The sequence below is a fragment of the Sphaeramia orbicularis genome, chromosome 5, assembly GCF_902148855.1.
Source record: "Sphaeramia orbicularis chromosome 5, fSphaOr1.1, whole genome shotgun sequence".
In the NCBI taxonomy this organism is placed as follows: Eukaryota; Metazoa; Chordata; class Actinopteri; order Kurtiformes; family Apogonidae; genus Sphaeramia; species Sphaeramia orbicularis.
In genome coordinates, this window is record NC_043961.1 from 31,996,891 (window position 1) to 32,012,192 (window position 15,302).

The 15,302-nt window shown below is 36.7% G+C and overlaps 1 protein-coding gene across 1 annotated transcript in view; it reads left to right on the top strand.

The window, feature by feature from the left end:
- The first annotated feature begins 5,766 nt into the window (after positions 1-5,766).
- Positions 5,767-15,302, top strand: part of cacna2d2b (calcium channel, voltage-dependent, alpha 2/delta subunit 2b) — a 43,190-nt gene continuing 33,654 nt past the window's right edge. The window contains exons 1-2 of the mRNA XM_030133578.1: positions 5,767-6,130; positions 13,595-13,676. Of these exons, the coding sequence (XP_029989438.1) occupies positions 6,015-6,130; positions 13,595-13,676 (198 nt within the window). The 5' untranslated portion in view covers positions 5,767-6,014. The remainder of the gene's footprint in view (positions 6,131-13,594; positions 13,677-15,302) is intronic.

Below are 15,302 nucleotides of genomic sequence, written 5' to 3' on the forward strand. Positions count from 1 at the left end.
ATTATCTCCAGTTTTTGTGGGTAAACAATAATGAGTCACTCGTAATGCATTAATGCAATTTATTATGAGTGTGTTACAAATGCAAAATTCAGTAAATGAGAAAGTAGAGAGCATCCACACTGGTTATGTAAAGCAGCATTCCAATACATACAATATATTGCACACCTTTTATCACCAGTGTACAGTATAGTATTTTTTCCTCATGCCCATAATGGAGGGCTTTATGTGCTTCACCTCTGAGGCCTGATTACTCCGACTAAAAATCACTGTTCCCATGTTGACACTCCACCTACCCCATCATGTATAGACCCTGTCACCTCCAGCCTCCCATTTAGCACAGTGCCTATAATAGACTGGACAGTATATGCCCAGAAACCATCAACTGTACGCCAGGAAATCAGCACCTCTTTCTCTTTTTATAACACAGTTCACATCGGCAGCACACTCAAGACTAGTCCATTCTCCTTCACATTCTGCAGTATTAGATCTCCTTTGTGTTAGTTTGTGCCAGCCAGGGGTTAGTTAAACTGACTATTACCATGGTAACAAAGATCTTAGCACTACCGTGGAAGTCAGTGCTTTATTTTTTTTTCGTTTTATAATCATCAGACAGTGCTCACAGTGACAGATCAAACTATTGATATCAGCAGATTGGCTCTGATAGTGGCTGATGGCAATATCAACCAAAATTACCAACTTTGACAGAAAATAATAGCTGAAAAAATTTGGCTAAATTATCTATTTCTACAGTTCTCTGGGTCAAAAATGAGCTGCAGTGTACATAAAGCTGAGACCATTCCTCGAATTTTTGATCTAAAACATTTGGGTGTTGTGTTATTTCCAAGTACCTTAACAAGGTGAATTTTAGAAAATATGTAAAAATCGAGACAATACCCTTAGACCTCCTGGGCTTTTTCTTGGAAGAACCCTTTCATGTCTACTATTGTGTGACCTTCACATTGTGCAGCCTGTTTTAATGTTATCAAGTCAGCCTTGGGCTCTCCAGTGTGAAAGAAACAAATCAAACCTCCTCTCCTTTTCATGCGTCTCATCTTTAGCCCATGTTCTACCCTTCCACCAGGTTTCATAAAAATTGATGCAGCAGTTTTTCCATAATTGTGCAGACACAAATAGAAGGGAGTGATAATAACAAACATAACCATCAACATTCCCAGTGGAGGTAAATATACTGTTTAGTATGCAGACTCAGTTGCGTTATCAGTTTTCAATTGTGAACACTATAAACCAGCTTCATTTTGGTGTGTATTCGACTAGTATGACTATGATTTAGTGCAGGGTCTTCAAACTGTGGCCCCTGAAGATGTGAGATGGGACTCCCTTTGGCTTTGTCCAATACATATAATGAGTATATCAACATGAAGAATTATTTTTGAACATTTTACTATGCTTATTGTGCCAAAATCCATTTTATATTGTCCATCTGTAGAAATGTGCTGCCTCTGCACAAAATAAAACATTTGTTGAAATTCCAGCAAACTAAATGTGTGTCATTTTCCAACAACAACAACAACAACAACAACAACAGCCTAATCTCAATCTGCATGTGTGTTTTGTTCATCTGTTCCTATGTAAACCTACACATCAGTGGATCTTTTTCTCCATTACACAGTAGATTGTTTTTTGTTTTGGAAATGGTATCTTCCAATAAAAATGTGTATTTTATTTGTATAAGTTTAAAAATACACCAAACATTGCCATATTATTAAAGTCCCATAAGATCATAAATAGCAAAAGCAGATAACACTGGTCTACAAGTAAAATACTTCCAGAATAACAGTAGTGAAAGTGTACCATGTTTGAGTCACTCAAAGAGAAAAAATTAGTCAAAATGCAGGTTGGCTGTAGTTTCCTAGATAAAGTATTTGGTCAAAATGTGAAATTCTGAGAATTAATAAGAGAATGGGTTTTACTCAAAAGGAATTTTTGATTCAGAGCTACCAGATCTACTTCAATACACTGTCTGCACATTACAATAAGATTAAGAAATCTATTTTAGAAATGTAATTATACCAATATATGTGTAATTACAATTTATCATATACATTGAAAACATCAACTAACCAGCACTTTTGTCATTCGTTTTCCAATTCATTGTATTAAAGTATATAAGATTTAGCACATTTAACCTCTGAGGCAGATGATTGTAGACCACTGTTATCCACCCTGTCATGAAACATAGGGGGAGTAAATCTTTTTTTTACACCTCAACTCAAAAATGACTCTTTACATTGTTAATGTTACTGATACCTGATTCATTACATGACAACTTATCACATGTCCAAAACCAGCTGACATGGTGGACCTCAGACTTCTGTGCCCTTGAAGGTGTGAGGCCCCTGCACAGCAAATCCAGAAGTGTTAATTTTCTAAAGTTGAGTTGATGAGTGTTGACTTGGGTGTTGTTTTTACACTCCTGCAGCGTTGAAGAGGTTTGGCCTTCATATAGTTAGTAAGCTTAGCGCTCTTGTAGCAGAGGGCTACATTTGCAATATGAGCAGCAGCACCATCTTTCGCGATATAGGAAAGTGTTACAGAAGCCAAGAAAACACTTTGGACTACTACTACTTTGGAACTTTTGTGGTCAACAGGAAGAGTGGGTTGCCACATGACATGTTATAAGAAGGGAAGACTTGGCACTTTGCGTTTACTAACAGGACACAACATCTGACAAATGTTTTATTCCCACCCTTCCTCTGCTGACACAGGGATCATCACTCATGGTGTCACGGCTTTGGTTCTTCACCACACCCACTCAGGACACGATTAGACATCTGAACTTGCTTCATGTCTAACACCATGTTTTTATAGCACCATCACAACATATGTCAGAGCCTTCTGCAGTTTAAAGCAAAGTAAACTGTGGGTGTCAAGCGTACAGCCTGTGGGCCAAAACCGTTCCACCAAAGGGTCCAGTCCGGCCCATGGGATGAATTTATAAAATGCAAACATTACACTGTACATATTAACAACCAAAAGTGTCAAAATCATTTAACATACAGCCCCACACAGCCCAAACTGATTTCAGGTGGGTCAGACCAGTAATATACTATCATAATGACCTATAAATACTGACAACTCCAAATGTTTCTGTTTGTTTTATTGTAAAAAAGTAAAATTACATGAAAATGTTTACATTCAAAAATTATCCTTTCACAACAAATGGAAATAACCTGAACAAATATGAACCTCCTGAAATGTCTTATGAAATAATTTTAACGATATTCTGCCTGTCACTAAATGTTTTGTGTGTTTGTAGATCCAGTGTGATCTGTAAGTTACAATGCAAATGTGTGTATTCTTCATAAGAAAATTCATGTTGTTCATAGTTGTTCATTTTATTCAGATTTTGTAAAGGATAGTTGTTTTTTTGGTGAAAACATTTTCGTAATGTAATTTTACTTATGCCACTGTTAACCCATACAGAGCCAGTGGTAATTTTGCGGCAGTTCCCAAACGTTTTTTTTCTCTAGATGTAACTTTCCTTAAATGATTTATCACCATTTATTACAATATTATCCTCTGTAGTTTATTTTTTTCCCCAGTGAAAATCATGTATTTTCATGTATTTAATTCACTGATCATGTATATGTTCATTAAAGCACCAGAGTAAAGTTGAGGGTTATTGTATGAAAAACAGAAAAAACTGCTGAAAAAGTGACTTTTTCAGTAAAATCTCTCATTAACTGAACATAAACCAAGTGTCTCCATCCACTACCATTGATCCAACTCCATTGGTTTTCTGGTGAATCAATGTTGTTGAAGATGATTGTGTTTCCATGTTCACTATGGAGCATGCATCTGAACGTTCAAAATATCTGATGACCATGAAAAGATGACAAACTGTATTTTACACCAGTTATTTACATGGATTGATAGGATGAGTGGATCAACAGGTATTAAACATTTACATCAGTAGGCTAGATGGTTTTGGTCTCCGGTGGCTGTTTCTGCTGGTGTGACCCACTTGAGATCATATTGGTTTGTATGTGACCCTTCAACTAAAATGAGTTTGACACCCCTGCTCTAAAGAATCCATTAATTTAATAATGCTGATAGCCTGTGATGTAATTGCAATTTTACACTATTAGAGAGTTAAATATTAACTTCAAAAATGGTTTCCATATATAGGAGAGTGTTGATTTTAACTCTGAGTGTTAAAATTGCTCTTTCAAATTTTCAGAGTGGGGTGTGAGTGGAGGACTTTTAACACCACCTCACCCTGTACAGAAATGCACACTGTAAAAAAAAATCCTGTTGTTTTTACGGAAAAAAAACTGGCAGCTGTGGTTTCCAGAATAATACTGTAAAAAACATATCCACCTGTAAGCATATTTACGGAGTAACATGTAGATTTAACATTTTAAACATGTAGATTTAACGTTGGATTTAAATGGTAAATGGACTGCACTTATTTAGCACATTTTATACACCCTCATGGTGTCCAAAGCACTTTCCAAAACCACCAGGTCCAACTGGGAGCAATTTAGGTTTTAGTATCTTCCATGGACACTTTGACACATGGACAGTCAGAGCCAGGATTCAAACCACCAACCCTTTGGTTATTGGACGAGCCGCTCTACCAACTCTACCAACCCATTAACTTACAAATTTAAAATGTTACATTGTTAAATATTTACTTTTTTTTATAACTTTTGTATACATATATAAAAAATCAAATAGGCCGTTATTTTAACATTATGGTCTCGCAATTTAAACGGCACCACATTGTATTTCAATTTACAGGTTTATTTTGTAAAAACAATAGAAATACATCATTTCTACATACAAATCTGGTTTTGTTAACATACTCTTCCAGTAAAAACTACAGCTATATTTGATTTAACCCTTTCATGCATAGTGGTCACTACAGTGGACAGCTATTCAAATCTGTTCTCTTGTATATTCATGGATTTTATTGTTTTAGTTCCATATCAACCAACACAGTGGACGCTTATGCACCATTTCATACACTGACATTCATACCATTACTGTAACTTTGCTGTTCTTGATAAACCTGATCTGCAGTAACATGTTTGAGTGTAAATGAATTCCTTGTTATTGTTATTAGACTGTAATTAACAGTATTTTAAACAAAAGGTTTTTTTTCCCCGATATTATCTCGATAAAGTGAGTCAAAATTAATATTATAGTATGTTGAAATGTGACAAAACATCAGATTAGCAGCATTTTAAAAAATGTATTTCATAGCTTTCACACAGTATATCAGTAAGCACATGTTTCTTTGCTTCAAAAATTAAACACATGGTGTCCAGCTGAGGGGATATATTTTGCAATTCCATGAAAATAGGTTAATAAAAAAATTCAATTACAGTGTTTTTTTCATGCCTAAACAGGAATAAAAACCCTCAGGAAAAAATCTTTATTAAGGTTCCCATAATTCGTGCATGAAAGGGTTCATCGTTAACACAAAAATCTTTTCAAATAAACTACTTTGCATTGTGTTGTCACTTACAGTTTTTTTATGTTGCAATTTTACAACTTTTTGGTGTTAATTCTACAGTCATTTTTTACAGTGCAGTGGTAAGACCTGTGCAAAACCTCAAATTCTGTGGAAAAAGCAAACCCCACGTGGCTCTGCAGAGATAAATAAAGCCAGACTAGATCCTCCTGCTCCACTGTTGCCTGGTGAGCGTGAACGCGCCTGATCCACGGGCTGCTGATGAGAGAGCGCTGTCGTGTGCGCGCCGGCCTGTGTGTGGTGGCGGCGGCGGCGGCGGTGGTGGTGTTGTATGTGGGAGCAGGAGGAGAGACTCTGCAGTGTCTTGGCAGCTGCATTAGTGCATCTCCCACCGTCCGCGATGCCTCCACGGCCGATGCCAGCCTCCTCCGCGTCCACTTGACAACAGACACCGATATGAACTGGTCAGGAAACTGAGCTGGACGTTTTCCTTCAGAGAGCTGTATGCCCCGGAGACAGTCCGGAGCTTTTCATCCACGCACCGAAAGCCCGTGACGAGAATTTTTAATGGAAAATGGCGATAGGCAAAAGGTCTTGCAGCATCGTCTGCTTGGTATCTATCCAGATTATCTTGATTTTCAGCGCATCGTGGCCTGGAGCAGAGGGTCTCACATTTCCTCAGCAATACACGTAAGTCACAGATCCACTGATGGGAAATAGCGGCTCTCAGATGGGTGACAACTTTGGGCTTGTCCACTCAGCCCTGGTGTCAAGAGATACTTAGATCAGATACTTTAATTGATCTGCTGTTATATAATTGCATTGCATCCATATTTAAAGCTCAGTGCTGTGATAGGTGTCGTCCACACACTATATGACTGACCATGCAATTCAACATATTCACTAAAATCTATTCAAAGCACTCACTATTCTTCCATATGGTCCTGTTAAATTCTTTAAAAAGTTAACCTGTGAGATCAGTTGAGAAATGGTTGGCCCATTCTTGAGCATCTCTTCTACCCTGTAATTAATTTTGTTATTTGTTTCTCCATTTTCTGCTCATTAATGTGGTTATTTAGTCATAACAGAGTATATTTCCTCATGTCAGATGACTGTTGATTAAATGAGGTTCATTAAATAGTGTGTTTCTTAAGTGTGGAAACATTTTGTCACCAAATACAGCATGCAAAGGTGTGCTTTAGTTTTGTTATAGGTGAAGTTTGTAGTAAGGTATAATTACAGTGTCATTGAACCAGAGGCAGATTTAAATGTAAGTGTCTAAAATTCTTCTCTGCGTTGGTTTTCCCTCTGCTGCTCTAGTGCAAAACTACTAGATCTTTCCACGCACACTAGAGTAGAAGCCAAACATTTCTTTTGTTCGATTGCTTCTCTTGAAACCTCTCGAGAGATACAGCAATGCTTCCACAGCCACTGAGTCTCCTGCACGTTCAGTATCCTCACTGCGCTGCATAAAGAAGAAGAAGTCAGATGGTTTTCAGCTCCATATGATTGAGCATCCCCCCCCCCCCCACTTTCGTGTAATGAATCCTGTGTTTAGTTTTTCATTTTCAACCTTTAACCCATTACTTAAGTCGAGACTCCAGTTATCCGGGCCCACCTCCAGGCTCTGCAATCAGGCTGCTCTGGAGGGAGGATCGGCCAGATGGTCTACTCATCTTCAGGGCACAGAGAAGGATTTCTATCCAATCACAACTGGAGAACTGGAGCGTATTTACCAATTAGGAAGGGGTCTTCAAATCATGGAGGTGTGGTTGTGTGTGTATGTGTGTTTTATGATGAATTGGGTTATTTGAAGTAGGGTAGTGGCTGCTTTTTCTTCCTCCTCCTCCGTCTTTTTTCAGCTGATATTTTTTTTCTGCTGAGTGCTCTGAAACAGTTACAGAGCCCTCTGCCCTAGGTCTCTTCATGTAAGCTAAATGAAGCAGAATCGCTACACTGAAGAACAGCATCTCTTTCCAATTAAGAATTAATACTGCAGCAGCCAGGATTTATCCCTCCCTTTCTCAGTTCGCCCTCTCCACTTCCTCCTCCTCTGTCTTTACTGTCTAAGCCTGCCTTTCTCATGCATAGATAGATAGATAGATAGATAGATAGATAGATAGATAGATAGATAGATAGATAGATAGATAGATAGATAGATAGATAGATAGATAGATAGATATCCAAGGCTATAGTTAAAGAGAGATCAGTAGGCTATAAAACTGAAATGAACAGAAAATTCCCACTTTGGAGAGGCTGGAAATAGCAAATATTAGAGAGCTGGCTTCACTGAAATGATTGATTTACTGATAGTTTTCAATACATCTACTAATCAATCACTTTACTGCATTACAAATGAACTCCAAAGCAGCAGCACTGAGTGTTGCAAAGTCATTTTGCAATATAGTCTGACTACCAATCTTAAGTGTTGGAGATCCAAAAAGAAGCCCTGTTTATTGTTGTGGAGAAATAATTAAAATGTGTTGGCAGTGATACATTGCTTTCTCTGTTTCTCCTCTTTTGTCTCGGTCATAGACAGATAGATATAAGACATCACTTGAATACATTACAAATTAACTCCGTTCAGATCAGCAGCATTGAGAATTGCCTTTTTCGTATCTGAACCAAGTCTTTGAGATGCATAAAGATGACATGCTTACAGCTGTAGGGAAATAAATCAAATGTGTTGTGTCCATTGCTGATGAATTTCCTCCTCTTCTTCCTCATAATTTGCCTCTGCAGAGGTAGATAGATAGATAGATAGATAGATAGATAGATAGACAGATAGACAGATAGATAGATAGATAGATAGATAGATAGATAGATAGATAGATAGATAGATAGATAGATAGATAGATTCATTCTTCATACATCCCACCAGATCCTGCTACTCCCTGCAACCTCTCGCTCTCTGTGCTGTAAGTGAATATGGGTCACATCATGTAGTGCTTGTGTCTCTCATCCCAGGGGTGTGTGCATATAGCGGGGTATAGCTGTTCAAGCCTCTTCATCACAGTGCTGCCATACAGAGTTTTCTGATGTCCCACTGGGCTCGAGAGGAGGAGAGGAAATGGAGCACACAGTAAAAAAAACTTGGGATTGTGCTTTGGCTGCACTGACTCACACATATAAAGCAGCTCTGCACCTCTGTGACAGTCATGTAACGGAGCTGATTGAATAGATTTATATTGGCATTTTAAATGAATTTCTGATCCAGTGAATCTCTGTTATATTTTATATGTGCTGAGAGTTTGGATTCAGGTAAAATGTTTTCTACTGATGAGTGTATGTGATAACTTTTTAATATACATCAGCATGTGACAACTTACATCATTTTATTAGGATTTGTCTGATTGTCTTCTTTTCGATCGCTGGGTTTGTCTAATGATTTCACTGAGTTACTGCATCCCAGTTGTTAATGTGCACTAATGAAAAGGTTATGCCTGCTGTTACACTTTACTAAAACACACCTCACTTTTTGTCTCTATTATGGCTGCCTTAAGCTGAAAATAATTTCTCTTTTAAATAGTGCTTTTATTGTCAACGGTACTGAATCGTATCATAAATGAGCCCCCAGAGTCTTTAGGTTTTAAAAAGAAAAAAAGCTGAATAGCTTATGTCTTTTCTGTACACTTTCATCTTTTTGGCAATGTCAGAAACAAAAAATGCAGAGTTTGAAAACTTAGCCGTGCATTTAAGGTTGTCTGAACATTATCATGTTGACAGCTCTTAACCTAACCTATTTTAAGAGAAAAGTACTGAAGCTCGGAAAGCTGTGTCCATCTGAGAATATGGACAGTTGAGTCAAGATTTGTTGTTTGTCCAGCACTAGAAACAAGACTTTAAGCTGTGATGTTGTCTCGTAATTCTGCTGGGAGCTGTCTGACTGATAATGAATCGTCTCTCTGAGCACTTTAAAAGATCCAGAGCGGTTTTCTGGCTATTTAAATTTCTCTCCTTGTTGGAAGTCATTCAGAAAGAAGGCACTGATAGATGTTTTGCCTTCACAAACAAAGTCTTCCCTCATCCATTTGGTCTGGCTGCATTTCAGGATCACCTGTGTGGTCAGCCAATGAAGGCTGAAGCAGTGAAATGAAGTGAGGCATACATAACATAACATAACATAACATAACATAACATTTAGTGTTGCTAAAGAACAATTGACCCTTGGTTCTTTTCCCCTTTTATTGCTTTCATGCCAAATTCCTTCCATTTCTTAGCAATCAATTTAACTAGCTGTTTGGAGAGTTCTTTTTGTCTTTGAGGTGTAATTTTATCTAGGAATACTGATAAACTAATGACTGGACCTTCTAGATACAGGTGTTTTTATAATATAATTACTGGAGACACAAATACAGCATGCAGGTGATTTCCATTTCAATAATTGTGACTACTCGCACCAACTGATTTGACCTCAGCTGAAATAGGTCAGTCACTGTAAAGGGGTGAATATTTAGGCAGTCTTGTACTTTTCATTATGTGTTATTCATTGGCATTACGTCATTGAGATTTATTTTCACTTTGACATTAAAGAATTTTTTCATGAATTCTTGTCATAAAAGACAAATTATGTTGATTTTGATTCCATTTTTGAAAGCAATACAAAGTGAAAAGGAAATGTAACATAATGTAACTGTGGGTGAAGAAATCACCACTGTCAAAACAAGGATTTGGAAGTCAGTGTCTCGATATTCAAACAGTGCACACAATGTAACACAACTCTAGGATTGTGGGAGAGAGAGCTCCCTGAACAGAGGAGAACATCAGTGTTTAAAGGCAGTACATGTTGCACCCAAAATACATCATGGTTTGTGCCTAGCAACAGAAAGTTATCTATGACCTTGGTCGAAAACTAACTTCTACTGAGTGTAATCAGGAGTGTGGGATACCGATAAGGCAACAGTTCTTTGTTCCACTGGCCGTCACATTTCTGTGACACAAAAATGTACATCATTAAGGATACATTTGTGAAAAATTCAGTATTTTACCATCAGTAACGTAACAGAATGTAACACAATGCAATGTAAGTTCAGATTTCCTTACTGTTACAAGGTTTAAGTGCTGCATCCAAAGTTGGTTGGTCTCCAGTGGACTTAATTCATATTTGGATGCTTATTACCTACTCTATCTTTGTCAAACTTTTATATACAGATATAAAAATAAAATGATGCATCAAATTGCCCTCTGTGTGGACCCCCAGACCCTCAAATTATGCACCCAAGTCTTTCATAAACTTAGGGAAAATGCTAAATCTGACATAACCCTTCTGAAATTCTAAAGAAAGCCGGCCTTTGACTGTATTTTGCATTAGAAGTATCAGGTACTTTGCCGTAGCTAATCTCATATGCTTTAATAGGCCATTGTTGCAGTGAATATAAAAGGCTCTAGTTCTTTTACAGCAGGATGCTTTGAAATTGATCTGGACTGTCTGTGCTGCCTTAAAAGCACAAGTTGAAAGAGCACAGATACGTGAGGATGGTTAGAAGGGAAGTCAAATGATCATTTAAGTGAAGATGAGTGATACTTTTTATATAAAGTCCCCTGTTAAATAGTTCTAAATGACATATTCATCGAAAGCTATTCCACTCAGTTTCATTAGTAAGAATACTGAACAAATATGTGGCTTATGAAGGTCTAACTTTAATCATGTTTGACATCACTGACCCTCTTTTTTCTTTCTTCCGATCAATTGCCTTGCATTAGAGTTCAATAATGTATGGACACTGTATAAATACTGTAGGCTGGACAGCAGTTGCATTGAAAAGGTAGATTTTACCCTGATGAAACAATAGTGTCTGCTTATCCAATGCTAATTTCTGTTTTTACTGACATTTAAAGGAAGCAGTCGGCCTCTGAAAATTCAGTGTGACTTCCTTTTGTGCTGGTTTGTTTGTGTTCAAATGAGCTTGATGCTTGTCTCTGTTACGGTCTGTTCTAAAAATAATGAAACTGATCATTCTGCAAAGGAAAATGTGATTGTGTTTCTGAAAGAGATACCAAATCCAAGTACATTCATGAAGTCCAGGTTATTTCATCTGGGCTTGCAACAGATCTGAATGTTAAAATAGAGCCAATATAAAACATGCAAATCAGAATCCTTTCACTGATCCATATATTCTCAGTTGCTGGTTAATGCTACGTTAAGAACAAAGACGTGGGCTGGGCAGGAATTATCTGCTGCAGCCACATGTATTAATACAGTAAAAGGTAGTCATTGGCTCTGTTCACTGGTGGGTGTTATTTCTGAGCTGACATTTAACAAAGAGATGATTCTGTTTAATGCTCATTTATTATTTATTAACGTAACTGTTTATTAGTCAAAAAATGGCATGTAATGCTAACTCTAATATTAATGGGAAAACAAAATGTCCTTCAAGAAAAGGAAAGGGAAGAAAGATCTGTCTGATACTTTTTTTAATGAAATGGCCTGAAAAGAGATGGATAGACTCCTGTGATTATGTAATTTGCTTTGACTTTAAGAATCAATGTGATTCTTTTCTATTATGAATAAACGCACTGGACAAAAAAAATATTGGAGGAAAAACTGAACACAATCTGAAATTTAAAAAAAATGTGACTTATGAGTTATGGGAAAATATTCTAATCTTGTGCTAACATGTCTCCACAATCTGATGAAAATAAAAACTAAATTTACTTACAGAAATGGACGTCAAGCCTAATAAAGAATAAGCTTGAGTAGAACCCATGAAATTGGCCCAAAATTGTTAAAAAATGTTGCAGAGACTGACTTTTGCTCTTGTGGGTTGTGATAGTTTCCTGCTATAGGAACCAACAGTATCACTATCAGGTTTGGGTTCAAGCCGCTTTGGTAAATAATTTCCATTTTGAGACAGATTTGATTAAAATTGAAAAGAGGATATGAATTTAGTGTGACCTTCTGCTGACACTCATCGATTCGTATGTTTTCATCGTGTGTTTGAAGTTAATTCTAGAGCACTAACCTTTGAAGGGAGTACTGGATCACCGATGAGCTCCTCAATCTGGGGTCCGGTGAAAATTCTAACTTTCAGCTTTGGGTTGTTTTGGACTGCACTGCATTTTTCTTTCAGGTTTGGAAATCCATCTGAATTTTTATTTCTTAGAATTTCTAGAACTTAAACACTTCTGTGATTTGTTGCTAATGGCCATATCCTCCTGAGACCCAGTAATGCATTTTTGTCTTGTGTAAGGGACACGAGTTTCAAAGCTTTATTTAAAAAACAAACAAACCAAAAAAAAAAAAAAACACTGTCCACTGCAAAGGACGTTCCTTTATAAAAAAAAAAAGCATCTGAAAAAACTGTTGCATCATGCTGTTTCCAGTCAAGGTAATTATTTAATGTAAAAAAAGCCACAAATTTTACTCTCCTTGGTCTCCAAAGGTTCAACACATACATTCAAATTTGGAACCAGAAACCCTGATTTAAGTTAAACCAAGTATTTTTCTCCTTGTTGACCAGGGATAGTATAGGAATATTGGACTGGACTTTTTATTGGGTCCTCAAACCAATGAAACAGCAGGATTTCATGCGCGCATTATATGCATACATTTAAGAAAAAAGGTTGTTTCTGTTTTCTTTAATCTGCTATATTTTTTGCTCCACTTTGTAGTTGTTTTGGTTCATTCCATTTTGAAAACTAAATACCCTCACTTTAAAAGAAACCTGTAATTTTTCACCTTTTTCATGACGATAAATCAACAACAATTTAAACAATAGCATTACTGAAAAGTTCCTCTTGACTTAAGCGCTGGATGTGGGTCCTGCCAGAGATTTTATTTATTTTGTAACATTGAATAAATATAAAAAGTAGGAGATACTGTGTAGGCATAATAAACAATTACAGGTGTCAGAAGTATGATATATCTGAAGAGGAATGGAGATGAGGAAAATATAAACAAAAAAATCGGATGTTTTCCAAGACAGACAGCTTTTCTTGTGTCAAATGCGTTTCATTATTTGCCCTGTTACATATGTAGGAAATGACTGGATTTCAACTGCCTTATTGCAGTCTTCTATAAATAAAGGATTATTTCATAAATCTATGCACAGATTCCAAAAAAATATTGCTCACTACCTACACATTAGACACACGCAGATATCTTTTTCATTTGTTTGAGCTGTGTGACAGTCTTTCTGTGATGTTTATCCACAGGATAATGCACTGGGCCAGGCGTATCGAACAGGAGATTGACAGAGTCTTTCAACACATCACTGGAGCTCAGCAGTTGAAAGGGGTGAGTGTGTAGCTCTCTTTTTATAGTATACAGGTCTTACTCAACAGAGTGCTGCATAAATGGTATAAGAAATGCACTAAGCAGAGAGGTCACTGTGCAAAAAATCCTGCAGACCCATTACGTTGAAGAGCTAAAGCTAAATAGGACCATAAAACATAAAAAACAATTACAGTCTGCCTCATAGAACCCACTTTGTTTCTTTTTTATGAATTTGTGCGACTCCTTGCAGAGCCATGAACAGCCAATAACAATGTTTTTTCTTTCCCTGGATACTCACACAACTCTCTTTAATAGCTGTCACATTCAGCACTTTTCAGAATCTATTCCCTGTTTTTTTTTTTTTGTTTCATTTTTTTTTAGATATAGACAAATTCTGCGATCCAGTGTGTAGTACTAATTATCAATGTTGCACACATTGTGTGAATCCTACTAAGTGCCTGAACACACGCCTACAGTGGTTAGATTTAGCATATCTGGTATTATGTTGCGTGAAGTCTTGAGCTTCAACACCTACATTTATGAATACTAATTCCAACCTTCCGTGAGTCTTTCTGTACACATCATATCATATTGGTGTTATTTGTTAATAATCAAATAGCTCATTACAGTGAATTTAATTAACCTCACAGTGATTCTTAGAATATTTACACATATGTGAAGTAAATTATGTTTGCAGTCACTTAATCAGATCAAATAAAAATATTTCGTAATGTAATTTCTTATGCCTTTTTGTGATCATCATGTCCTTGAGGTATTATGTTTTCAGGTTGTCTGTCTGTCCATCAGTTTGTCTCATTAATGTGATATTTCAGAGAAGCCTTCAAGAGGAACTTTGCCACTTGTTCACTTGAACTCAAGGATGAACTGAAGGTCAAGGTCACAAAGCATTTTAGACTGTGACAAAAGATTTTCAACACTAATTAAAACCCGATTTCACACATGTGTAACAGGATAAAGTGATAATGTGGTGGCATTTTATATCCAAAAGGTCAACTTCACATTGACATCATTAATCTGTTAAAACACATTTTTCTGGCAATTATCCAACACTATACTCAACTGAAGCATGTTTTTTTCTGGATTAGATTTCCTGGAATTAATACATTCACAATGTCCATTTCTTTAATTACATTTCGTCCAAGTTTTTACCGCCTCTATGTGTCTGGACAAACAGCTTGTCTGCTTTGTTGGTTGGTATTTGTAAAATTATCTACCACCAGTCACATGCAACGCAGACAAATGAATTTCAGTTTTTGTGAATGGATTTTTGTCAGCACTGCAAAACACAACATTTACTTTTACTGTATTGGGGTGATATCAAAGCAGCAGGAAAATAAACCCCAAAGAGAAACAATGTTAAATGTCCTGCTATGTTCATTTGAAGATGGTTATTTGTTATTAAATGTAAATGTTTTTATGAGTAATTTTTGGGAACTAGAACCAAAATTTCTGATGTGTTATTTGTCCATATGTACATTTTTTTCTTCAAAGTTGCCATTGTGTTTTTTCCTCAAAAAAACAATGAAACTTAAGTCTGATTAGATATAAACTGGAATTTGGGAGGAAACATTACAAGAAAAACAAACCCTTTTCTCACAGGGAGTTTTCTTGTGTACACATTTGTCG